This window comes from Leopardus geoffroyi, chromosome B1 (assembly GCF_018350155.1).
Source record: "Leopardus geoffroyi isolate Oge1 chromosome B1, O.geoffroyi_Oge1_pat1.0, whole genome shotgun sequence".
Lineage (NCBI taxonomy): Eukaryota > Metazoa > Chordata > Mammalia > Carnivora > Felidae > Leopardus > Leopardus geoffroyi.
This window is the reverse complement of record NC_059327.1, coordinates 27,610,725-27,638,097: the sequence shown is the minus strand read 5'-3', so window position 1 is coordinate 27,638,097 and position 27,373 is coordinate 27,610,725. Positions and strand designations below refer to the sequence as shown.

General features: G+C 38.4%; 1 protein-coding gene across 2 annotated transcripts; it reads right to left on the bottom strand.

Moving 5' to 3' along the window:
- Positions 1 to 1,273: 1,273 nt before the first annotated feature.
- Positions 1,274 to 27,081, bottom strand: DCTN6 (dynactin subunit 6). Of its 2 annotated transcripts, XM_045455825.1 has the most exons (7): positions 26,820 to 27,081; positions 18,064 to 18,128; positions 8,354 to 8,459; positions 6,654 to 6,742; positions 5,294 to 5,341; positions 4,131 to 4,273; positions 1,274 to 1,714 (listed from the first exon to the last, which is right to left on the bottom strand). In XM_045455825.1, exons 1-7 carry the CDS (start codon positions 26,840 to 26,842, stop codon positions 1,616 to 1,618), a joined length of 573 nt encoding a protein of 190 aa, XP_045311781.1. In that variant the 5' UTR covers positions 26,843 to 27,081; the 3' UTR covers positions 1,274 to 1,615. The 2 variants fall into 2 exon arrangements, with proteins under 2 accessions (XP_045311781.1, XP_045311775.1); XM_045455819.1 differs by lacking the exons at positions 18,064 to 18,128; positions 26,820 to 27,081 and adding an exon at positions 15,288 to 15,410.
- Positions 27,082 to 27,373: the final 292 nt, after the last annotated feature.

Sequence of the window (27,373 nt, the reverse complement as noted above, 5' to 3'; positions counted from 1 at the left end):
TTCCGATTCTGTGTCTCCCTCTCTCTCTGCCCCTCCCCCGTTCATGCTCTGTCTCTCTCTGTCCCAAAAATAAATAAACGTTGAAAAAAAAAAATTAAAAAAAAAATAAATACATAAAAAAAAATAAAACTGGCATAGCCTACATGAAAGGCAGTTTTGTAATTTTTTATCTTTCATCTAGAAAAATTTCCATGATCAACAAAATCCTAAGTTGAGACCACCAGGGGTGGAAAAATGAATAAATCAGTTATCAAAAATAGGGCATTTATGTGATGTTACTTTCCTTTTTTCAATCCACCATATGTGGTAGTATAGTTTTCTAACTTGAGTCATGAGTATTCTTACCAAAATTTAACCATTCGAATTTGGAACAAAGGCTAATTTGCACCTGTTCCGTTTCAGAACTTCAAAAATAGTTTTTAGTATATAATTATTTAATTTCAATAGGAAATATTTTGGTATTTAATGTCTTAATATTAACCAACAGCTACTGACTCAGAAAAAAGTATGTTCCATCAAATGTACACATTTGAATTATTAAAAAAAAATTTAGGATTACAATAAAATCCTCAATATGTTGCCATTATGTAATTAAGATAAATAATAATAAGATCAACAGTCATTGGTAATGTGCGAAAGTAATTTCATAAATTTATAAATATATCAAAATCTCTTTTAGTTTTATTATCCTCAGAAACTCAGGACTACTCAAGGGTCATTTACTTGTCATTTCCATCAGAGATCATTCTTACTGATTTTGTTTGTATGCTACAGAATACATCTTTTTCTAATACCTGTTTTACTAAAATGAAAATAGATTTTTTTCTTGGAAATAAGATGAAGTCAAATTAGTTCAACAGCTGCTGAAATTTCACCTGAAATATCAAACAGCTCCAGGGGCGCCTGGGTGGCGCAGTCGGTTAAGCGTCTGACTTCAGCCAGGTCACGATCTCGCGGTCCGTGAGTTCGAGCCCCGCGTCAGGCTCTGGGCCGATGGCTCACAGCCTGGAGCCTGTTTCCGATTCTGTGTCTCCCTCTCTCTCTGCCCCTCCCCCGTTCATGCTCTGTCTCTCTCTGTCCCAAAAATAAATAAACGTTGAAAAAAAAAATTAAAAAAAAAAAAAAAAAAGAAATATCAAACAGCTCCAAAGTAACAAAAGGAAAAGATAAACACATTAACTTTAATATGGCTAGTACACAGTAAAAATTAAAAGAGCTATTTTAGCGAAGTTAACACAAGTAGAAAACTTGATCAAAGTATGTTCACTGAAAGTCCTGTCACTAGCATTTTTATTGAATACAACATATGCTACAATATAAATACATAGTAATATGCCCTTTCTTATCACAGGGAATCTTTTACACAACTAAAATCATGGCCAACATATGACAAAAGAAAAATAAACCAAACCTGTAAATTCTCAGAAAAGGAGTAAGGATATAGGAAAATAATGCATTTTATGTAATTACAGAGGACAGTTATAATGAAAATCCATTACTTTCCTCTCTGACAACATGTATTAATCTGTGAATTGCTAAGAGCGCATAAACACTGTGGCCCTCTCAAAAGACAGTGGTCAAAGACAAACTGTTATCTTGATGTTGTATATTGTTCTTAGTTCTTAACTGGAGTTGAGCTTCCTTTCATAGTCTTCTTTAGGTGGTGGTAGTTTGGCAAGATTTTCATCAGGAAATCCAGCTGTAGTGTCTGGGGCTAAAAAGATAAGAGAATTAAGAACTGACAAGCAGAAAGCAAGAGTACCAGGCAGCTCAGGGTCAGGGAAGTATAGGTGATTTCCACTGGCTGATTTTTGCTTACCTGTTTTTTGTGGGGTTTTTTGGTTAATTATTTATTTATTTTGGTTAATTTACAATGAATATACATTAAGTTTGGAAATACAAAAAAGCCAAAATATTTTACATATAAAAATATACATGAGGGGCACCTGGGTGACTAAGTATCTGACTCTTGATTTCAGCTCAGGTCACGATCTGCCCCGCGTCAGGCTCTGTGCTGACGACAAGGAGCCTGCTTGGGTTTCTCTCTCTCCCTTTCTCTCTGCTCTTCCCCTGCTCCAACTCACACTCTCTCACACACTCTCTCTCTAAATAAATAAACTTAAAAAAAAAATTTAAAAATATACATGACTCAGTTTTCAACCCTGCTGTTACAGGCTTTATGCTGGCCTTGAAAAAGTTAAAAAGTTCTAATCATAGACAACAACCTAAGTAGAATTCTTGGAACGCACAGTTTTCCACAGGCCCTACAAGTACACAGCTGTACTCTCTGCTCTTCACTCACCAGCGCTGCCCAAACTTCCCTCGTTGCAAAACTCACTAGGGGTACTTGTGACAAATATGGATGATTATTAGGTCCTTGCCCGAGACATTTTGATTCAGTAAGTTCTTTAATAAGGACCTGTGATGAGTGAGATGTGGAAAACTGTATTCAACTTCAGATATTCTTACTCACTGAATTCTAATCTCTTTTAACCCAACTCCAGTTTCTTTTCTCCTTCTTCAATCATTTTTGCTGTTATGCAGAAAGATAGTGAAAACAACCCTGGTTTGTTTTATTGCCTTTTTGGTCTATAGAAGTAATACTTGCTTATAATAATAATAAAATCCAAACATTACAGAAACAGAATAACCCAAAGACAGCTGGAGTTTTAACATCTGATAAAATATGGCTAAGAATCAGATGCAAAATGATAGATGTCTTGAAAAATATTTTCTTTTGGAGGAGGGGAAAGAGGCTGGGTAACTAAAGAAATATATTGTGTGCCAAACAATGAAGTTCAAAACTTCAATCAGAATGTCTTCTGTCCAAAGGAAGCCCCAAATGCCCTATTTTATCTCCTGTATGAAACTCTAAATACATATTCTTAATTATTCTTGGTTCTTAGTAGGAAGAGATAATTTCTCGTAAGCCAGGAAAGTATCAAAACACACTTGCATATTCACAAACTGTGTTTATTTTCAAGTCAGCTATGTTGGTAAACTAACAGACGGACCAAAGTTGGTTGGCCAGTATAAATTTGGTAGGATCATTCCTTACCCTTGAGGATTGGTATTTTCAGAGTGAATCAACAGTTTATAAAGTTTGGTGATACATTTTCAGTGAAAATACATTAAGATCAGAAGCAACATCTCTGGATTTTCTTTGCTCATTATCAATTTGTCATTGTCATCTTTGTACATATTTTTGATAATAACTTAAAGACTGAATAATTTCAATGCAAATAAATTCTAGTTTTAGGAATGTTTCCCTTATTTTAATCATTTGCTTTTTATTTTATTTTTTTAAGTTTATTTATTTATTTTGAGACAGAGAGAGGGAGGGGGAAAGAGAGTAGGAGAGAGAGAATCCCAAGCAGGCTCCACGCTCAGTGCAGATCTTGTGACCTACGACCCCACAACCATAGATCATGACCTGAGTCAGACACTTAACTGGCTGAGCCACCCAGGCGTCCCTCTCATCTGCTCTTTAAATGGCAAACTTGCTGTCCCATTAAAACAATTATGTGGTAGTTTTTTGAAAATTAGTAGCGCCAGAAATTTTTTTCTAATTGAAGTATATTTAACATTATTCAAGTGTTATATTAGTTTCAAGTGTACAACTTATCAATTCAATGATTCTATACATTACTTGGTGCTCATTATGATAAATGTAGTCACCATGACAACCATACATTATTACAATTTACTGACTATATTGCCTGTGCTGTACGTTTCATCTCTGTGAGTTACTTATTTTAAACTGGAGGTATGTACCTCTTAATCCTCTTTATCTGTTTCACCCATCTCTCTCCCCCCCACTCCACCTCCCCTGTGGCAACCACCAGTTTGTTCTCTGTATTTAAGTTTTTCTTTGTTTCTTTCAGAAAGAACTCCTTTTTGGGGCGCCAGGGTGGCTCAGTCAGTTAAGCACCCGACTTTGGCTCAGGTCATGTTCTTGCAGTTCATGGGTTCGAGCCCTACATCAGGTTCTGTGCTGACAGCTCAGAGCCTGGAGCCTGCTTCTGATTCTGTGTCTCCCTCTCTCTCTGCCCCACCCCTACTCATGCTATGTCTCTGTCAAACATTAAAAAAAAAAAAAAAGAACTCCTTTTAAAGACAGGTTCCAGTACCTGTGGTCGCTCAGTCTGCACCCTACGAAGGCAGTCTGCACCATAGATCACTGTATTCTCAGGGATGACCTCAAATGTATTCAGGTTACAGCAAGCCCCAATGATGCAACCACTTGTCAGGATTACGTTTCTGCCCACATATGCTGCAATAAAAACATAGAAAGAACTGTAATTTAAGACAAATGATTGGAATGTTACATTTTTCCAAAATGTCTTAAGTATGAAAAAGTAAACTAGCTTTAAGAAAAAAGTTAAAGAAAATACTTCAATTCAGAGTTGGTAAAGCATAGAGGCAGGCACCAGACTAGTATTAGATGGATTAAACACAGAGCTCTGCTGCTGACTAGTTGTGTGACCTTGGACAAGTCACTATAAATTCTGAGAAGCTTATCTATGAAATGAAAGATCAACCTACTTACAGTTTGTTGTAAGGAATAAGTAAGATATTAAATGGAAAGTGCCAAACTATTTACTTGGCTATTTGACACATAGTAAGTATATAATAAGTAGAAAATAACAACGATAATAATTGGTAATCAAATTAAAACAAAAACCATTAAGTAGATTAACAACAAGTCTAACTTTAGTATTTAAAAAAAGAAGCATTATTCTTTCATGTCAGTTAGGACCACCAAAGATAAATTATTATTCTAAAGACATCTTATTGTTCAGGTTCTTTCTGGACTTTAGTGGGGCATGCTCTTGGGAGCTGCTTTCCCATAGTGGTGACTTTACATGACCTCCTGCCCAGCTCCACTTATGACAAGTTGCTTATATTTGTTCCTGACTGGCTAGATAAAGTAGTCCTGAAATTAAAGAAAGCAAACTGATACAGAAAATGATTTTTTTCTTTAATTCTGCAATTATATTAATCAACTAAATTATCACTGACACTAGTATTTAGCAAAAATCTTTTCAAATCTTTCATCTGAACGTTATGGTTTAATCTAATCCCAACTTATGTACACAGCTGAATTTTTAGTTCAATGTATTAAACACATTATTAGGTTCCTTAAAGGCAAACATTTAATCTCCTATTTTAGTCCACTTCCAACCATGCCTTCCTTCCACTTTGCCAGAGGTTATACTTGGGTTGTTTTCTAGGACACCACAAAGAAAAAGGAGGTAATCATTTTCACAATAAAATTCTGAATACAGCTTACCTTTTGATTCAATAACATTATTATCTCCCATTTTCATGGCTTGGGAATCTGTAAGCCAGAGTTAAGTAAACATTGTAAACATGTGCATCTTTTCCCCCTACCAATTCACTATATCCTTATCCTGCCCTGGGATAGAGGGTAGGAGCATGGGCAGGGCCACGCAGGCTCAGCCTGGTGAGAGCTCCTTTGCTCAGGGCAGCCTGAAAGTAAGGCTTTAATCTTTAAATGTAAGCATCTCTAAGTAGATATAAATGCCTTCTATGTTTTTTAAGGAAATGAGCATCTTTTACCCCCATTCTATAAGTAACATATTTTCACGACTGTTTTAAGAAAATTAAATTTATCACCCAATCGCTTAAAGATAACACTGCTAACAGTTTGATATATCTTTATGTAAATACATATAATTCCCTTAACATAACTGGGAATCAAACTGTATAAACTTTTACAGCTCACTTTACTTGGTTCAATTAAATTTGCAGGCATTATTCCATACGATTAAAATCTTTAAAACCGTAATTTAAGATGACTGCTTAATGATCTGAATAGTCCATTTTGTGCCTGTAGCTTAATTTATTTAAATATTTTGCTATCACTAAATAGCTTTTATTTTCCTCCAAGTTTTTCTGTCATAAAATTATATCTTGCTGACAACATGAAAAGAGTTTACTAGCTTTTTAGAGCACAAAAATCAAGGAAAGAACTAGTAGCACTCTGGGGAAAAAAAACAAAGAATGAAATATTTCCAGGGGTGCCTGGGTGGCTCAGCTGGTTAAGTGTCCGACTCTTGATTTCAGCTCAGGTCATGATCTCATGGTTTGTGAGCTCAAGCCCTGACATCAGGATCCGCTGTTAGCTTGGGATTCTTTCTCTCTCTTTCTCTCTCTCTCTCTCTCTCTCTCTCTCTCTCCCTCTCCCTCTCTCCCTCCCTCCCTCCCTCTCTCTCCCCCCTCTCTCGTTGCCCCTCCCCCCCTTAAAATAAATAAATAAAATAAACTTAAAAAAAAAAGAAATATTTCCATCCCTTTCTACCATTTCTTTGCAGCAGACAACATACTGTTAACCTCAACTATATAGGAATTGAATGGACAGAGCTGTGGTTCTTAAAGCAGGACAGAAGCCAGAATTCTTCTGTTTCTATGTCTACTGCCACTCAGTCATTGTTACCTATTGTTGCCTGTGAACAAGCTGTAACACTAGGAGCAGTGTGTGTGTGTGTGTGTGTGTGTGTGTGTGAATGCATACTTACGATATACTTGATATATTTGACAGGTAAAATATGATGATTTCTATGGAATAGATTTTGGATATTAAAAACAGCTGGGAAGAATGTTTTACTTTAAACTATTGTAAAGGATACAACAGCCAACTTCAAACACATTATTGGTGCCAATGATCATAGGTTTTGGTTCTGGATCTTCAGCATCAGGGGTGATATTATCAGGGTGACTATAAAAAGAAGAGACAAATCATCAAAGTCAATAATGCAATAAGCAATTCTCTTGTTTTAGAATTTGGGTTCATTCTGTCAATTTGATCTCCATCAAGCTTAAAATATGTAACTATATAAGTAATTTCTTATTCCAAGTGAATTATTTATCATCTATGCTGAAGACTTGATTCTGAGTTGAAAAAGAACTACTAAAAGGTAAAGAAGTCACAGGTAAGTTTAGAAGGTCAGCCTTCCTTTGCTGATTTTTATTTATTTTTTTTTATTTTTAATTTTTCCTTTGCTTATTTTTAAAGCTCATAGCCCAGAGGGCCTTTTCCAGGACAAGGTAAAAATGATGCTGGCTATAATTTTTAGCTTATTAAACTGGAATCAAAATCATGCCTGGCTCGAAAAATTTCCATTCTCAATAATCATTCGAGATTGTGAAATATAAACAGAAATTCACGTAATTATTTTATATGCTCTTAGGTAGTTTGAAATATTTGGAACATAAAATGTTTGTGGTCTAAGAGGAAGCCATTTTTTAAATGGTGCTTTATCTCTGACAGCTGAGTTACTGCAGAATATAGCTATTACTAACTTACTTACAATAAAGGTGCCAAAATAAGATTTTAAAAAGAAACTGCTTAATATAGTAAGCAACTCCCAAATCCTAAGTAAGTGTTATGACAAATCAATCTCTTTATCACAGTCAAATATTTTCCCAAGGTCTTTCTTACAAATTCCATACATTGTTGCTATAAATTAGGTATAAGCTTGAATTTCCTGCCAAAATTTTATCTAGAAAGCTTTATTAAATGCTTATGAAAATTTCATAGGTATAGTCTAGCTCACTAAGATCATGTACATGTTTGAATATTTTATTACTTTTTATTCTTGAAAGTTAAAAATTGCCAGGGCGCCTGGGTGGCTCAGTCGGTTGGGCATCCGGCTTCGGCTCAGGTCATGATTTCACAGTCTGTGGGTTCGAGCCTGGTGTCAGGCTCTGTGCTGACAGCTCGGAGCCTGGAGCCTGCTTCAGATTCTGTGTCTCCCTCTTTCTCTGCCCCTCCCCCACTCATGCTCTGTCTCTGTCTCAACAATAAAAATAAACATTAAAAAAATTTTTTTTAAAAATTGCCTCTAAGGCCCCCACATTTTCAAATATAATTCTGGGTGCTACCCCCACAAAGCATATGAAAATATATATCAGAGTAAAGCTCATGTGTCTGGGCAGGAGTAATAACAATTCAGCCAGAAGTGAGAAATCTAACCAAAAGACTCTCTTCAAGGGTGGTCAGCACAGCACTTGGTCACTGGAGTCAGGAAATGTTTGCTTAGCGCACAGAGGAGGTAGTGATATGTAAGGGGAAGATTATCAGACTGAGAGGAGGAGATTCTAGTCAGTCACCAACAAGTTATCTCACCTTGGACGAGTCTCTTCACCCATCTGGTCTCTGGTTTCCTTATTTACTAACCACTTGTGTTGAAAAGATCCTTAATGTTTCTCTAGTTCTAAAATAGTAGGCTTTCCAAATGTCTACCGTAAAAGGTTCCTAAAGATAGCTGAATTAATAAAAACACACCCGAGGTACTTAGTTCAGGGTATCTGAAAGTGTCTTACTCACGCATTTATGATAAGCGCCTGTTCTTCTATTAGGTTACCTTCCCCAATCACTATTGGCCCGGCTTCCGCAATAATCCGTGCTTTAGGGTGGATCACTGTCCTAGGTCCTGTTAAAAATACGGTGAAAAGAAATTATTGGTGGAGGCTACGCTTCCAATAGGAGGGGAGAAGGTGACCAAGAGGGGGCCGAGGCTATTGGGAGGAACATTTTCTAAAGTATGTGCCAGGCACCACACTAGGTGCACTTTACAAATGTTATCTCCTCAGCTGTTATCAATAGTAGTTAGTGCCAAATCTCAAGGCAAGGTGAGTGGAGACAGCACAGGCTTTGGAGCCAGACAGCCCTGGCGAACCAGCTGTTTGGAAGCCTCTGTTATCTCAGCAGTGAAATGGGGGTGGGGAATATACCATCTTACAGAGGCACTGTAAGGATTAGATGAGATCATGTTTGTAGACACAGTATTCTGGCACATTGTTGGCAATAATATTAATTCCCTTCCCTGCTTTCTCTCATAAAAGTAAGGCTCCCTTTGCTTATAATGTTGGGCTTTCTCATGCTAGTGAACCACATTAACACTTTCTCATGCTTGTGTACTATATAGAGTTAGTCTTCCTATTAAGTGGCTAAGAGGAAACATGGGTGGAATGGGAGAAGGGAAACATGGAAACCTTATTTTTGTTACTTTGTCACCATCCCAATAACAAGCCTAACCACTGGAAGGAGGCAGAGATACTGTTGTGTCTGGTCTAGGACATGATTTTAACCAGTTAAAGGTTGAAAAGGTTACAGGGAGGCAGTGGAAGGAGCCAATATAATTACTGGAATCCTAAGACTCTGAAATAGGCAGACTGAGGGGACGCCTCCTACCTCAAATTGAAAGGAGCGGGAAGGGGTCTTACCACATCCATTTCACCGCCAGGGTGGAGGTGGCCGGCATTGCTTAAACAGGGACACGATTCTGGACAGCTAACACATTCCCTCCCCTGGTTCTTAATTTCCCAAAGGCCTAGCATTTTGGTGATAATGAAATCACTCCTGAGAAAATATAACCTCATTACTGCCACTCCCTGCAACACTAGCCCCACCCACCCCCAATGCCATGGCTATTTTTATTGGTAAATAAGTGGACATGAAGTAACCAACTCTGAAAGGAAGACAGCGTGGGTAGAAGTGTTGACAGGAGGTGGGAAGGCAGTCAGGAAGATGCACTGTCCCTGTAATTCAGTACTCAACTATGTAAGCTAATTTATTCAATAATCATTAGCTGCGTGTGACAGGCAAGATCCAGTGCTGTATGTTAGAGGGAAATAAAAAGAAATATAAGCTACTTTTGCCCTTTTGAGCTTGCATTTCTTCTTTATTTTGTTTTGTTATCTTGAAAACTGGAAATACTTAACATACTCACACACAAATGTATTAAATAAGAAGGTGTTCCTGGTGCCCAGAGAACTGGAAGGAACCTCAGTGCAACTTTATTTTTTCCCCCCAACAATGAAGAGCTGGGGATTGATAAGGAGGGTGGGGTCCAAGACAGGATGCACAGTCAAAAGACGCACAGTCTGGTAAGAAATAACATGAGAGTGGCTTTGTTATTTCTGTCACCCCTGGCTCCCCAAATCCTGAGCTGCCCAAGTAAAATTGCTTTGGCAAATTCTCCTATTCAGGATAAAAGATGGGATCTCTTGGGTCCCTGGGAAGATTCTCAAGTTGACCATGATTGTGAACACATGTGCCTTTTTTTCTGTTAAGAAATACACATATTTACAAAGGTAATACATACTCATTATAAAAATTCAAAAAAAGCAAAAGTGAAAGATCCTCTCTTTGTGCTAATCCTGTTCCCTAGTGGTAACTATTCTTAAAAGTTTGGGGTATATTATTCCAGACTTAAGTTCCACTATACCCTTAAGACCCGTAAATATCATTGTATATAAATATCTTTTACCATGAAGTTAAAAAATAAATAGAATATAATTTGAAGGTGGAAAAATATGGATTATAAGCACATAGTTGATTTTTTTTTTTAATCAAGGAATGGTACTTATTATTGTGCAATTTTCTTAATTCACCTAAAAAGTCATGGTGATTTTTCCATAAAAGTACATTTAGCTAGCTCTTCTTTTTAATGGCTGAATAGTACTTCATATCATATTAACATATCATAATTTATTTAACCAAGCCCTTACTGACGGGCATTTAGATGTTACCACTTTTGAGGGACAGGTGCTAAATAATACTGAAACAAACACTGGATTCCCCCAAAATGAGAAATTTCTTACAGGTCTTCCAGCTGTGTGAACCAATTTACATCTGTAGTTTGCACAATACCAGATTCACACTTTACTTAAAAATGTTCTGTGATAAAAGGGACAAATCATTCTATTTTAGATTCTTTGTAATTAAAGCCCCTACCAGCACCCCACTCCTTGTCTAGAAAGTCTAGACTCTGGGTCTCTACCACTTAAAATCTATATGCTTAATCTCTCAAATGCCTGTTCTCTCATCTATAAAAAGATGAGATCCAGAATAACCTGCTTCATTGTGTTGAAGTGTGGATTATACGAAATAATGTCTGAAAGGGAGATCACAGGGTCTAGCCCATAGGTGTTAAAAATGGGAAGTTCATCACTATCTGACACTAAAAGCTAACAAATAACTATCAATAAGCAAAACAACTCCTTCTGGTCTGAGAAACAGAAAAACTCCTCTCCTCCACTCAGGTTATTAGGGTGGTAACTCCTTTTAAACAGTGGGGGAAAATTCACATATTACTGTAAGATAGTAAAAGAAAAGAATAAATGTATTTTCTGTACTGGCGTTAAAATCTTAGACGGGGAAGAGATCACCATGCTGTGATAGAAAGCAGATCGTTTGCCGTGGCTAGATAAGCCAGAGGCACTAGGTATTCTGCTGGCCCCTAAGCTGCAGCTTTGACGACAAGCAGACGTGTTAGAAGTTACTAGAGAATGGACTAGTATGATAAGGTTGTCACTGAAACCTGTCTTTCTTTAAAAATTCCTCTGAAATAGCTTTGAAAATAATATTTTCATTTTTCCCTTTCAAAAATGATCTAATATATGTTAACTATACAAACACAAATTTTAAAAATGAAACTAAACCCAAGTCCCATGTCTTATAGAATTTTTAAATATAATGCCTGAGCTATTTTTTTTTTTTAATGTTTATCTATTTTTGAAAGGGAGAGACAGAGCATGAGCAAGGGAGGAGCAGAGAGAGGGAGACACAGAATCCAAAGCAGGTCCAGGCTCTGAGCTATCAGCACAGAGCCTAATGCAGGGCTTGAACTTCCCAACCCCAAGATTATGACCTGAACCGAAGTCAGACGCTTAACCGACTGAGCCACCCAGGTGCCCCTAATGCCTGAGCTATTTTAAGCAGGTTTTTTACTATTGTTGTTTTCATTTTTATCATAATAAGTTAGCAAGAAGATAACTGGATATCTGTTTGTAAATCCGAGGGCCCTGGGATATAATGCAGGATCACCAGCTTACATGACACACCGCCTCCACCTGGTGGCAGCACTGCCAAACTACAAGTCCTTGTGTTTCAGGGCTGAAATAACTTAGAAGGTTCAAGTATCAACTCTGAATTGTGGTGCAACAGAAGTCATGGCTGATAATAAACTGAACAGTTCCCCTAAACCTCTTGTAGGTCTTTTGGGGCAGAGAGTAGAGGGGTTAGTATTCATGTACTTCAGTATATGTGACTGCTAAAATTTTGGTTTCTAGAACTTGCTAAAGGGACATTCTGACTCAGGTGTGTAACCTGCACAGTGTGGGCTTTGTCTCTGCACAGTTTTGTGCTGGAGATTGGCACCAGTGGGCCCAGGAATCCGAGTGGTATTCCAAGACCCGGGCAGCCATGGCACACTGAAGTCTGGGCACAGACTGCTCCACACTCTTCTACATGTAAGAAGCACTTTTACCTAGAACGGGTCTGATTTCAAACCAAGTTTAAGGGTCTTGAGGTTAAAATGCTTTAAAAATAAAAATGTGTCACTATAGAAAGTTGCTTTTTTTTTTTTTTTTTTAAAGGCTGTTGTGAACTTTTTTGGAGCTCTTAACTGGCAGGGTAGTTTGTATATTTGCTTACCAAATGTGCTGAAATCCTATTTGGCTTATCTCCCTGTTTGGATAAATGTGTCTAGAGCTGATGTTGCCTTACTGGCTGATGAATTATTTTTCTAAATGGTTGGCTGGGCTTGATGCAACACAGCCAGAAAGGCATTCCTTGCATCAAACTTCCATTCCCCTCATTTGGTAAAGGACATTTTTCCTGTCTATCTTTGCCACAGGAAGCTATCTTTGTGTACATTTTCATATGTCAATAAATAGTTCAAAAAGCCACAAGCTCTCTTTGGAAAGTTAAAACAATTCCTTTGAGCTGTAAGCTTAAGTACCTGTAAGAACTGCTTTATATTTGATGAATTTCAAGTCAAGGTCACTGTTCTGCCTTATTAAAAAAGACTTCCACAGTAAAGGGAAGCTTTTGATCTGTATTAAAAACTCTAACGGAGAGAAAGAATAAATGGGACAAAGGGGTTCCATCTCCGTTTTCCCACTATGTGGAGGTCTGCCTTCCTACCTAGTACCTCGTCCCAACCGAGCCCTGTCCTGAGACCAGGAGACTGACCTTCACCCTATAATGGGACTACAGAAAAGGGGCTTAGAAGTAACTTTCTGAAATGCTTTTCAGTTTTCAAAACAAAATTTAAGGAAATAATGCGTGGTCCAAAAATCAAGGCAGCCTAATTAAAAACAGGCTGGACACTACGAAACCTTGTTTACCCACATTGTAATTAACAAGAGAGCTGTTATTTTTCCCAAGGTCTGTTTCCTGGCAGCCTCTAAGGAAAGGGGTCAGGCTCCAGCAGCGCCTCAAGTCCTACGGTTTCTGCTTAAGGACAATGCTTCAAAGCTTCAGACTAGTTTCTTTGATAAAAACCAAATACCTGATTTTCTAGGAGAACAGATCAGGTTTAAAGTTCTATTACACTACTGAAACAAAGAGAAGGAAAAATTACTTTCTTTCTGAAATATTTCATAATAGAATAATTTGGTAAAAGTATAACCAACTGGGGGATGTAAAGTTCTGCATAACATTCTGAAAACTCTATTAAACTCAACTACACTTAAGTTTATTGCTACTTGACTGAGAAAACAAAGCGTATTAGGTGTTCAAATCTCTATATCCCTAATATAACAGAAAAAGACTTTAGTAAATTAAGCAAAAACAAAAACAATAAAAGCCATAAATTGGGGAAAAAGAAAAAAACATGGTGGGGAGAGTGAGTTTTATTTTTAATTTTTTACATTTATTTTTGAAAGAGTGAGACAGAGCACAAGTGGAGGAGGGGCAGAGAGAGAAGGAGACACAATCTGAAGCAGGCTCCAGGCTCTGAGCAAGCGTTCAGCACAGAGCCGAATGCGGGGCTGGAACCCATGAACTGTGAGATCATGACCTGAGACGAAGTCCAACACTTAACCGACTGAGCCACCCAGGTGCCCGGGGGAGTAAGTTTTAATCACATAACTTATCTCTACTCTCTCATTTAACTTCAGATCTCCCTGGTGCTTTTTAATCTCATGTATTACATCAGAAAAATGAATTAATAGCAGTCAGAAGATTAGGGATATCTTATTCCAAATATAACAATGATAGAAATGGCTATCTAAATACTGATTCTGGAAATTTTCCATTCTTATATATACAGTTAAAGATAAACACAAACAAACAAATAAAACAAAATGATAAGAAACATACATAATGAAAATGAGCACTGGATAACTATATCACTTCTGAATCTTTTCCTTAGTTTTAAAAATTGAGATGTTTCTATAAAGTGAGCAAATTTTCCTGTTTTAAAACACTGGGTCAAAAATAAGCATAAAAACATTAATTTAGATCCATTCTATGATAAACTTCAAAACATTAGTTAAAAATTAGGACTACTTCTTATGCTAAAAAATCTGTGTTGAACTCTCATTTACATTTTAGCCATCTCTGTACTATCAGCTACTGGAAAAAAAGTAGATTTAAACACTGTATTCCTTACATAATTTCAACATTTAGGGAAGGTTGGTGATTAAAAGGATAAGGAAAGGGGAGGAGCACAAAGTAGTGAAAGACAGCAGGAGAAACTGGAAAGTGAGTGCTGATTCCTGATACTCCCACGTCCCAATCCTATGCTGTGGTCCCTGGTCCACCTTTTCTTTTCATAGGAGAAAAGGAGAAAAGTAACAGGAGTTGTTTTTTTTTTTTTTTTCAAATCTGAAATATACCTACAGACAAACATGTACCTACACCCGTGTGTACATTTTTGCCAGCAGAGGTTTCTATACTATCTATCTATTATATAATAGGTATACCATACTTTGTTAAAAATGAGGAAGAAGTAGAAATGAAAGGGCAAGTTTGTGTGATTAGCTACATTATTTTAGCCTTACTTTCCTTCTAATTAAAAATACTTGGGGGTGGTTCAGTTGGTTAAGCTTCTGACTTTGGCTCAGGTCAGGACCTTGCAGTTCCAGAGTTCGAGCCCCATGTCAGGCCCTGTGCTGACAGCTCAGAGCCTGGAGCTTGCTGCGGATTCTGTGTCTTCCTCTCTCTCTGCCCTTCCCCTGCTCACACTCTGTCTGTCTCAAGAATAAATAAACATTAAAAAAAAAAAAAAAAAAAGAAAAAGAATACCTTGTGAGTGGGGTGCCTAGGTGGCTCAGTTGGTTAAGCGCCTGACTCTGGATTTCAGATGAGGTCATGATCTCACAGTTCATGAGTTTGAGCCCTGCATCAGGCTCTGCACTGACTGCTTGGGATTCTTTTCCTTTCTCTCTCCCTCCCTTTGCCTGTCTCTCTTTCTCTCTCAAAATAAATCATTAAACTTTAAAAACAAGAAAAAAGAAAAAAACAATACCTTGTGAGCTAATGAGAGGGTTATTCCTCGAATCATGATGAAAACCATAAAAATACCAGATTAAAGGGACTTCTGGGCGGCTTAGTTGAGTAAGCATCTGACTTCAGCTCAGGTCATGATTTCACCGTTCAGGAGTTCAAGCCACGACGGCTCTGTGCTGACAGATCAGAGCCTAGAGCCTGCTTCAGATTCTGTGTCTCTCTGTCTCTCTCTCTCAAAAATAAATAAACATTAAAACTTTTTTTAAAAATACCAGATTAAAAATAATGCAGAACAACATCTTTGATAAACATGTGGCCATCATGATTTCTCCTCATAACAAGTTTGCAAATGGTTTTAAGAATTAACAAAAAGTTAACATAGCACTGAAAAGAAACTGTGTCACCTTCTAAATTCTGAAATACTGTCAATCTAAAATAAAATCCAACCTAAAAAATTCCTAATGATATTCCATAATACTGGTACAATCTTTACTTGTTTTATAAGACATGATGTCTAAATTGGTTGGAGGCTTAGACTTACTAAAATTCACAATTTTTTTTTTCCCATTAAAGATAGTGTTAGCAGCGCCCGGGTGGCTCAGGCAGTTAAGCGTCTGACTCTTGATCTCGGCTCAGGTCATGATCTCACAGTTCATGAGATGGAGCCCCGCATCAGGCTCTGCGCTGACAGTATGGAGCCTGCTTGGGATTCTCTCTCACCTCTCTCTCCAAATAAATAAATAATACAACAACAACAAAAGATACTGTTAGCATAAGGGACCAGGGCGTATTTTCTCTCTGAAATTGTACTTAACTCACTGAAAGCTCTACTCTGGTAACATGCAGCTGCTAGTAAGGATGGACTCATGTTAGCTCATAAAGCTACAAAGGCACAATATGCAGTGAAAACATACCTAAAAGAACTAGTGGCTAAAATGTAAGTTCAGGGGAACTTAATCATGTCCATAGAAGCAAGTTACCACATGTTAAACTGTTAATTTGATTTCAGTGCTGGACCTCACCTCCAGCAAGGCTACATACTGCTAAGATTTAACAATGTGGTCAGCTAGTGTTAGGTTTCGGGCAATGACTTTCACAAATATTCTCTTACTTAATCCTTCAAAAAGTGCCTGTAAAGGTGGGCACTCCTATTTTGCATGTCGAAAAACCTGCTACTTGCCACTAGATATCCGTTCTTCCCTTTCCCTGGTAGCTGAATCCCACTAGATTGGGGGCAGCAATGCACCCAGTTCAGACTGTATCTCTCAGCTTTCCAAGGCTGAGACTAAGTCCAAGGCATCAGACACACAAAGAGAGAATGTGTGAAACTTTCAGGAAGACTATGTAAAGGAAGCTGATCCAACTTGGAGGTACACTCTTTTGTTTTCACTCCTCCCCTTTCTTCTTCTTTTTTTTTTAGTATTTACTTGTGAGAGAGACAGAGAGCGAGCGCATGAGCTGGGGAGGATCAGAGAGGAGAGGGAGACACAGAATCCGAAGCAGGCTCCAAGCTCTGAGCTGTTAACACAGAGCCTGACTTGGGGCTCAAACTCATGAACTGCGATATCATGACCTAAGCCTAAGTCGGATGCTTAACGGACTGAGCTACCCAGGTGCCCCAAATCCTCCCCTTTCTTATCAAAGATCACTCTTGGTGCTTTAGCTATCGCATTTGGGCCTACAAGGCTGGAGCTCCTGGACAATCAACTGACCAGCCCTGAATTGCCTACCTCTAGACTTATTTATATAAGAGAATAAACTTTTGTGTGTTTAAGCCACCACTATATGCAGCTGAACCTAATTCTAATACACACACTTACACAGATGGGGAAAATGAAGGCTGGTGAGGTTATGTATAATAATATGTGCAAGGTAAACCAACAGGTAAAGAGCAAGGATGCTAACCCAGGTCTGTCCGACTCCATGGTCCACCTTGTACTAACTACCTAGTAGTGTATAAGCTCCATGAAGGCAACACCTTTGTCTGCTGTGTTCATCGCTGTGTCTCTAGTGCTAGCACAGCGCACACTGTAGTACATAATAGATGTTTCTCAAATAAATTAATGACTCTAGGGGCGCCTGGGTGGCGCAGTCGGTTAAGCGTCCGACTTCAGCCAGGTCACGATCTCGCCGTCCGTGAGTTCGAGCCCCGCGTCGGGCTCTGGGCTGATGGCTCAGAGCCTGGAGCCTGTTTCCGATTCTGTGTCTCCCTCTCTCTCTGCCCCTCCCCCGTTCATGCTGTGTCTCTCTCTGTTCCAAAAATAAATAAACGTTGAAAAAAAAAAAATTAAAATAAATAAATTAATTAATTAATGACTCTATTACATCACCTCATTCCTTTATCAGAGAGGAGTTTTCAAAATAGAGAGTCCATCCAGGTGCCTGGCTGGCTCAGTCAGTGGAGCATGTGACTCTTGATTTTGGGGCTTTGAGTTTGAGCCCTACATTGGGTGTAGAGATTACTTAAAAATAAAATCTTGGGGTGCCTGGATGGCTCAGTCAGGAGATGTGACTCGATCTTTGGGTTGTGGGTTTAAGCCCCATGTTGGGTGTAGAGATTAGTTAAAATAAATAAATTTTTAATTAAAAATAAAATAAAATAAAATCTTTAACAAGTGCCCATCACACTTACTTCTTTTAGAAATACTAAACATGGGAGAAATACATCATTTTCTCAATAAAATTAGGATGTCAATGAAACAAATATATAACACCTAATTAATTGTAAAGCATTGAAATAAATTAAATTACATCAATTTTTGAGGAAAAAAACCACTAATAAACAATTTCCTTACCTATGGTTACATCACCCCGGATTTCACTTTCTACACATACAACTGCTCCAGGAGCAATCTTCACACTGTAGGAAGAAAAAGGTAACATTCACCGTGGATAAGTTTAAAAAATATTGCTATACGGGCGCCTGGGTGGCTCAGTCGGTTAAGCGGCCGACTTCGGCTCAGGTCATGATCTCACGGTCTGTGAGTTCGAGCCCCGTGTTGGGCTCTGTGCTGTGTTTCGGATTCTGTGTCTCCCTCTCTCTGACCCTCCCCCGTTCATGCTCTGTCTCAAAAATAAATAAACGTTAAAAAAAAATTTTTTTTTAAATTAAAAAAAATATTGCTATAGAAGCTATCTAGACACTTCAGTGAAAAAAAAGTTAAAAAAAAATCTGACTAAAAAAAAGAAATGATAAAAGGTAAGGTATTTAATATACTATAAGTTTCTGAGGGGGCATACTATCCATCAGGCTAAAATCATATATGATGCCCTATTAAAATGCTTGAGAAAAGAGATTTTGGATTCTTTTAACACCAGCATTGTTTCCAAACAGCAAAAGGCTGAATACAACCTAGATATCCATTAAAAAGGGACAGGTTAGTAAAGTGTGGTACACCACAATCTAATACACAATCATTAAAAAGAATGAATAATCCTTTATGTAAAAATTTGGGATGATTTCCAAGCTATATATATTTTTGTATTAAATATAATTTATTGTCAAATTGGTTTCCATGCAACACCCAGTGCTCATCCCAACAGGTGCTCTCCTAAATGCCCATCATCCACTTTCCCGTCTCCCCCACCCCCATCAACCCTCAGTTTGTTCTCAGTATTTAAGGGTCTCTTATGGTTTGCCTCCCTCCCTCTCTGTAATCCAACCTATCTTAAGTCAAAAAAAGTAAAAGCCAGAAAATGGACAGTATACAATACACCACTATTTTTGTAAAAAGAATGAATATTCACAATACATAACAACTGGCAAGGTAATATTAATATAGAAATCAACGTAGGGAATCAAAATTTACAAATATTCTCTATTTATATTATAAATCAGCTTATCAAGTGATATAAACCGGAGTGCAAGCTGTTCAAAATTACTAACTCCAAATAATTCATTGATGCTTTTTGATATTCTGTGATGTCCTGTTTGACACAGCTGAATCTAGCTGAATGCAGCTGTAGCTGAGCCATGAGCTGACGTGAAGAACTGTACCAAACGACTTCCCCATTAAATTGACAATCATTTGGTAACTTGTTCTAAGTATTTTTCTTAGTAGGAATGATCTTATTCATGGTTAAATGTGCACTCGCTTCTATAAAACAACAATACCATTTTAGATATTTTGACTTCAGAATTCTATTTGGATTTTTCAAAAATTTTGATTTCCAGTCATTCACTGCAAGTACACAGAAATACAATATAATTTTGTATATTGACTTTGTATCCTGAAACTTTGCTAAACCCACTGAGTTCAAGTAGATTCTCTGGGATTTCTCACATAAATAATTTTGCTGTCTGTGAATACACAGTTTTTCTTCTTTTCCAATTATTTATTTTTCTTGCCTTATTGCCCTAAGATTTCTAGTATAATGTTTAATATCCTTAACCTGTTCTAGTTCTATGAGATCAACAAAACCTATCAAACTACTTTTCTAAGCCATGAATTTTGCATTTTAATGTTTATTTTTGAGAGAGAGCAGGGGAGGGGCAGAGAGAGAGGGAGACACAGAATCTGATGCAGGCTCCAGGCTCTGAGCTGTCAGCACAGAGCCATTGCAGGGCTCGAACCCACCAATGGTGAGATCATGACCCAAGCTGAAGTTGGACGTTTAACTGACTGAGCCAACCAGGTGGCCCAATTATGCATTTTAAATAAACTATTAAAACCTGATATATAAAACAGCTGAAACTTTCTTGACCAAAATGTTAATATCTTGACTGATTTGTTAAGTTTTCTAAAAACTTGTTTTCAGAAACTTTAGCAAATGTTTTTCAACCAGTAAGAACCAGAAATGTAGAGTGCAGTAATCACTCGTATTAAGTTCTATAAATATTCATGTATGAAAATACTGATTTTTTAACTGATAGTAGATAGTATAAAAATGTCAATGATACTATTTGTTTTTCATGCCTTTTTTTGACATTGCTTTGATAAAAAAAAAAAAAATTGTTACTGCCAGGTTTTATTTTTCCAAATGTTTTACTGTGAGATGGGTTCATTCACTTTTTAAGTCTGTCCTCTTTGATGAATGCAAATCTTCATTACATGTAACATGAACTTAAATAGGACATGCTTGCCATTCTAAATAAAATACTTGTGTTTAGCACAGTTTCTTTGATATAACTTTTGAGCATCATTTACAACTGATGCAACCAGTATAGCTGTTCTAGTGTGTAACTGCTGAATATTTGTATTTGCTTCAATATTTCCAAACTATCTCTGGAGGGACACAGAAGATACTAATAATATTCACTGCCTTCTGAGAGAGGAGCTGGATAGCAAGGACACAATGGTAGATGGAAAATGTTTTTCTTTACATCCCCATTTTTTAACTGTTTGCATTTTGAAGCTCACAAATGATTACCTATTCAATATATAACTAAATAAAACAAGACAGAAAAGAGATTGATAAAATTTTCTTAACAGCAGGTGCCAAGGGGATCCTGGATTCATTTCAATAACTAGGCTGAAAATTTATCCTTATTTCCTTAAAAAAAAGTCTCCCTCAAATCATGATCCTTATATGCCCTCCCCTACCTATAAATACTTTCTTGTAACTCATATCATTTAATGAATTTTAGACTCCTAGTTTCCCTTTTTAAGACCAGTTTTTTTGTTGTTGTTCTTTAAATCACTGTTCTCACTGATTCAGCAACAATCTTTCTTAACCCAGGATAAAATTATTATTCATTAGTAACACTCTCATTACTTCCAATCTTCAAATAAACAATCAGCTATCATAAATATAACCCTATCATGCCGATTCACAATGGCATTGGTTATAGTATTTCTAGGCCACTGTCTGTCACTGTTCTGTGTCGTATTACATGAAGGATGGTTGATACTGTATTAGTAGAAACATGACACAAGTCAATGTAAGTAAGAAATAAAAGGCTATGTTATGAAATAAATGCAAATATTTGGAATATTCAGTATAATCACACTCCAGTCCATTTCCTGTATTAGTTCGTTCAGGATAATGAGGTGTTTTTGCTTTTTCATTCATTCTGGCTATCAGATGATGTATCTATAATTTAACTGAGACATTTGGACACTTTTGATGATAATTATCAGGATACTTCTTAGAAAATACTGTACCAATATGCATCAGGAATCAACGTAGTCACAATGTTTAACCTAGGAAATCTATTTCTGGAGTTCTACCATCAAGAATTCAACAGGAGGCAAATATATGCACAAATTGGCAATGTTATTTAGAATAATGAAACCATAAAAGGAGAGAAGTAATGAAATAAAATGTAATCAACTTACTGGAATACTATATAATCCTAACAATAAAAACAAGGTAAAACTACCTTTTTATAGAAAAAGTTTGCCCCTCCCTGCGGTACTGCACCCAAGAAATCAGGCCCAGATGTAGGTGATGAGGACTGGCTGAGCAACAGTGAGCCCACCATCTCCCCTTCCCCTGTGTGCCTCCCTATCCTCATACAGAATTTTAGGCAACAAGGGAATAGAAGAGGATTCTTTTCCAAAGAAACTACCAGACAACATGAGTTCTTCAATGAGAAGTTCAGCTTCCTGCCTGATTTGCTCCACCCTGAAGCACATCAGAAGGTAAGCCTAATGCATATACCTGGAGCTTCCAGTGGTTTAAGTTCTCATCCTTAATAATGGACAGAGAGCCAGAGATGATTAGATAAATCAGGAAAGCCTCCAACTAAAAAGGAAAAAAAGCAAAACAAAGGAAAAAAAATAGTCTGAAGAAACACAGACAATTCAGGTAGTAAAAGTAAACTTAAAAAAAAACCAAACGTATAATTCACGAGAAATAAAGGACTACTGCATTAAACAAGGCAGAAGTCTATGAAAAATGAACAGTCTAAGAAAGAGTTCCTAAAAATTAAAAACATAACCAAAATGTGAAATCACTAGGAATGTTAAAAAAAGAGCTCTTCCAGAAAGTAGAACAAAATGCAAAATAAAATAAAATAAATAAAATAAAATTGATAATAGGACAGAAAAAGTGAGAAAATTAGAGTACCAACATATGAGGTATAGAATCCAAATAAATCTCAGGGCACCTGAGTGGCTCAGTTGGTTAAGCATCCAACTTTGGCTTAGGTCATGATCTCACAGTCCATGGGTTCAAGCACCACGGTGGGCTCTGTGCTGACAGTTCAGAGCCTGGAGCCTGCTTCCGATTCTGTGTCTCCCTCTCTCTCTGTCCCTCCCCTGCTTGCACTCTGTCTCTCTTTTTCAAAAACAAAAACAAAAACAAAAAAAAAAAGAATCCAAATAAAAAGGAGAAAATAATTTATGGAAAAAAACTATTAAAGAATAATACAAGAAAATTTCCCACAGACTAAAGAATATTAATCTCAACCCTAAAAGGATGTGAATGCAAAAGGCCCATGCCAAGTAATATCATCTTAAAATTTCTGAATGCTATGGAAAAGATCCTTAAAGTTTTCAGAACAAAAACCCAAAACACCAAGAGAGGTTAAAATAATCAGAATGGCATCAGAGTCCTCAGTAGCAATACTAGAATTTAGAAGACCACAGACAATCCCTACAGAATTCTAAGTGAAAACTATGTTCAAACCAGAGCTATCCACCCAGCCAAACTAGCAATCAAGTTTGGACAGAGAATAAAGACATCTTCAGACTTGCAAAAACTTTAAAAAAGTACTCTTTATTGGGAAGTTGCCGAAGGATGTACTAAGCTAAATAAAAGTAAGCCAATAGATAAGATAGAGTCTAGAAACAGAGGCTCCAGTGTGTTAGTACAAACGGAAATATCAGGACAACAGCCATGCATCAGCCTCAGAGAGCAAAGATGATAGAGGGTTTCATGGGAAGATCTCCAAAGGGGAAAAAAAAAAAGACAGATTATGTGATAATTACTAGATATTTGATGTATCTGCTATATCTGTTAGAAGATTTGAAAATCATCAGTACATAGAAAAGTAAGGCAATGAAAAAAGTGAAGTCATTTTGTTAAATTTTATATTAATTCAGGTTGAGGGTCCACAGAAAATTCAGGAGAAAGACTCAGTAAGAAAGTAAAAACACAGAGCTCATAAGAGTTCTAGATCAGAAAGATAGCTCTGACAAAAATGAACTATTAGGACTTCATCAAGATAAAAAGCTTCTGCACAGCAAAGGAAATAAATCAACAAAACTAAAAGGCAACTGGCAGGAACGGGAGAAGATATATGCAAATGACATATCAGATAAAGAGTTAGTATCCAAAATCTATAAAGAACTTACCAAACTCAACACCCAAAAAACAAATAATCCAGCGAAGAAATGGGCAAAAGACATGAACAGACACTTTTCCAAGTAAGACATCCAGATGGCTAACAGATGCTCAACATCACTCATCAGGGAAATACAAATCAAAACCACAGAGAGATACCACCTTACACCTGCACCTCACACCTGTCAGAATGACTAAAACCAACAGCTCAGGCAACAACACATGTTGGTGAGGATACGGACAAAGAGGAACTCTTTTGCACTGCTGGTGGAAAGGCAAACTGGTGCAACCACTCTGGAAAACAACACGGAAGTTGCTCAAAAAATTAAAAATAGAACTACCCCATGACCCAGCAGTTGCACTCCTAGGTATTTATCCAAAGGATACAAAAATACTGATTTGAAGGGGCACATGTACCCCAATGTTTATAGCACCACTATCAACAATAGCCAAATTATGGAAAGATACCAACATCCATCAACTGGAGAATGGCTAAAGATGTGGTGTGTATACACACACACACACACACACACACACACACACACACACACACAATGGGCTATTACTCAGCAATCAAAAAGAATGAAATCTTGCCATTTGCAACAATGTGGATAGAACTAGAGTGTATTATGCTAAACAAAATAAGTCAGAGAAAGATAAATATATGATTTCACTCATGTGGAACTTAAGAAACAAAACAGATGAACACAGCGGAAAGGAAGGAAAAATAGAGAAGGAGGCAAACCATAAGAGATTCTTAAATATAGAGAACAAACTGAGGGTTGCGAGAGGGGTGGGGGGGGGTGGGCTAAACGGGTGATGGGCATTAAGGAGAGCTCTTGTTGGGATGAGCACTGGGTGTAATATGTTAAGTGATGAATCACTAAATTCTCCTGAAATAATTAAAAAGACAAATATAGCTCTGAAAGTCAGCAGAGTACAAACTCTTTAACATGTCTCTCCATCATTTACATTCTAGAACCCCCCTAAATATTCCCTGATACAAGTGCAAAGTGACAGCAAAAATATATCTTTTTTTTTTTTTTTTAACGTTCATTTATTTTTGAAACAGAGAGAAACAGAGCATGAACGGGGGAGGGTCAGAGAAAGGGAGACACAGAATCCGAAACAGGCTCCAGGCTCCGAGCTGTCAGCACAGAGCCCGACGCGGGGCTCGAACTCACGGACTGTGAGATCGTGACCTGAGCCGAAGTCGGCCACTCAACTGACTGAGCCACCCAGGCACCCCAAAAATATATTTCTTAAATCACACCCACTTCCTTACTGATAGGGAAAACTAAAAAAAACGAGACACAATTTTTTCTTCTACAAATTTCAGCAAACAAACCTTCCTACCACAAAGCATTTTTTAAAGCTCTAAGTAAAAATATATATCAAACAAAAACTAGTAATTCCTGAGTCTATCTAAGAAATACTTATGAGATCAGACACAGCTATATCTGTTTGCATCATTTTGACATACACTGACTTTCTACAAGGCACAAGTTAATGAAATTCTAAAAACGATGCATCGGGGTTACCTGTCTGACTCTGCTGAAGTCACAGTAAAAAATACAATCTTTCTACCAAGTACAAGAAAAACTTCAGTAACATGGAACAGAAAGCAGAAAATGGCCTGACCTTCTCATCTTATAGATGAGGAAACTGAAGCCCAGAGACTAGAAATTTCCTGAAGCAGTTTGTCCCTGAAGCATCATTACCCTAACACCAATCATTTCTTTTCTGTTAGTTGAAAGTTTCTTGGAAACTTCCTGACATGTTGGGTATTTTTCCTGTGAAAGCTGAATGATGCTGTCCTTGAATGGATCACCATTTGAAAATGCTATTCCTCTGATGTTTTTCATTTAGAGTGGGTTTGTGTGTTAAAATAATGCAATCTTATTAAAATGCCTCGTTTTAGACCTTATTTCCCATTTCAAGTTTCCATTCCCTCAGCCTCCCTCTATGATTTTTTTTTTTTTATGAAAACAGCACTAACATATAACTTGTCCTAGACAAGTGAGGATAGGAACGATTCCCAAGTGTCCCTCTGTCCAGTTTTATGTCTAAGGGAGAGGACCCAGGCAGAGTTTGTGGTCCCATCAGCATACTTCTCCATGAGGCAGAAAACAATTAAATTCATCACTAGACCAACTACAACGTGGTCCAATCATCTCTGTGTAGACTCCACTGCACCTCCGAGTGATGAGGCTGAGGGGGCTCAGGCAGCTGAGATGAAAGGCTTAGCTGAGCACCTATTTACATAACAAGCCATCTGGGGAGCCCGGTAGCTCTTGATTTCTGCTCAGGTCACGATCTCACAGTTTGTGAGTTCAAGTCCCACATAGGCTGTGCTGGCTTGGGATTCTCTCTCTCCCACTCTCTGCCCTTCCCCAGCTCTCTCTAAATAAATAAATACACTAAAAAAAACCCCAGAACACTCCACTATACATGGCTATATACTGCACACAATTTTCAGAGTATACCTGGTTCTCTTTAGCTTATGAAAAAAGATTATAGTTACCTTCCTCCATAGAAAAAAAACCCTAAATTTTAATTTACTGCAACAGAAACAAGGTGTGTCGGTTTCCCGTTCAAAGAGAGGCAGCAGAGGGTGCTCAACGCCGCTGCTTTCCGAAATCGTTAACTTAAGCAATTCTTCCACCCAAGCTGTTCGCAGCAGTGAAGGCTGTTGGGAGGAGCCCCCACTGCTGTCCTCACACATTTACAAAGTAGCTTAGCCACGCCGACCAGAATGTCTCACACTGTTCTAGCCCAGGCGCAGTCCCCCTTGTGAAGAGCGACAGCGATGGGTTTACACACACTGTGCCCACAATGGGCAAGAGGGTTCTGGGGTGCGGCCAGCACTACCGTGGGTGTCTCGGAACGCACAGCAGAGAATACTGCTACAAGCCGCCCTCCGTGAACAGCTGCATCAAACAGCGCCGAATTGGGGGACAGGGGGTGAGGGTCGGAGGGGGGGGTCCCTCCGGGTCCCGAGGAAGCGGGCGACGCCATTCTCGCCGCGCAACGCCTCTCGGAGACCCTTTCCGCGCAGGCGCGTTCTGGAGGAGGGCGGCGCGGTGGCGGTGGGATCGAAGAACAAAAACCTTCCAGGCACCGATTCCTCATCCCTTCCCAATCCTCCCTTACGCCCGCTTCGTCGTTTTCTCCCTCAGCGGCCGCCAAGGCTGGGCTTTAAGAGCCATCCAGGCCGAACGCCCGGGATAAGACATCATCTTAGTCCCTACCGTTGGCGACCAGGAGCAGATTCCACTCATGTGGAGTCTAGAAATAGACTTTTCTCAAACAACCGACTCACCTCTTTTGAGCCTTCTCCGCCATGGTTTGGACCCTGTCTCCAGTTGGAGCGGAGATCGACACAGCCGCCTGGGTCCAGCGATGGTCTCTACAAGCGATTGGAGCGCCTGGCAGGATCGGGATAGGGCAGGGGCGGGCCTGCCCGGGGGCGGGGCCTGCCGGGGCTAGTGGTTGCGCCACTCCCTGCCTGAGGAGGATTGTGAGAGCAGACCTAGCTTGGCCGCTGCCTTATTTTTAGCGCAGTCCAGAGATGGATAGACTCGGATTTAAAGCAGCCGTTTAGTCTAATCCAGCGCACATCATGATGACCTCATTGTACTCCATCATTCTTTTTCAGTCTGCTTTTCGGTCTCTGCCTGGGCCCTGCTTTTCGGTCTTTGCCCGTTAAATTCCTGCCAGGGCCTGGGCCCTTTTCGTTCAGTGTGAGCTCAGCTCTTGCTGGGTGAGCTCAACATTCCCATAAGTACCCTCCTACCTGCTGACTTTCTCGGGTTAATATCTCTAGTTCTGTCCTCTTTACCGAGCTTCATACATGGTTATTTCATTGCATCCTCC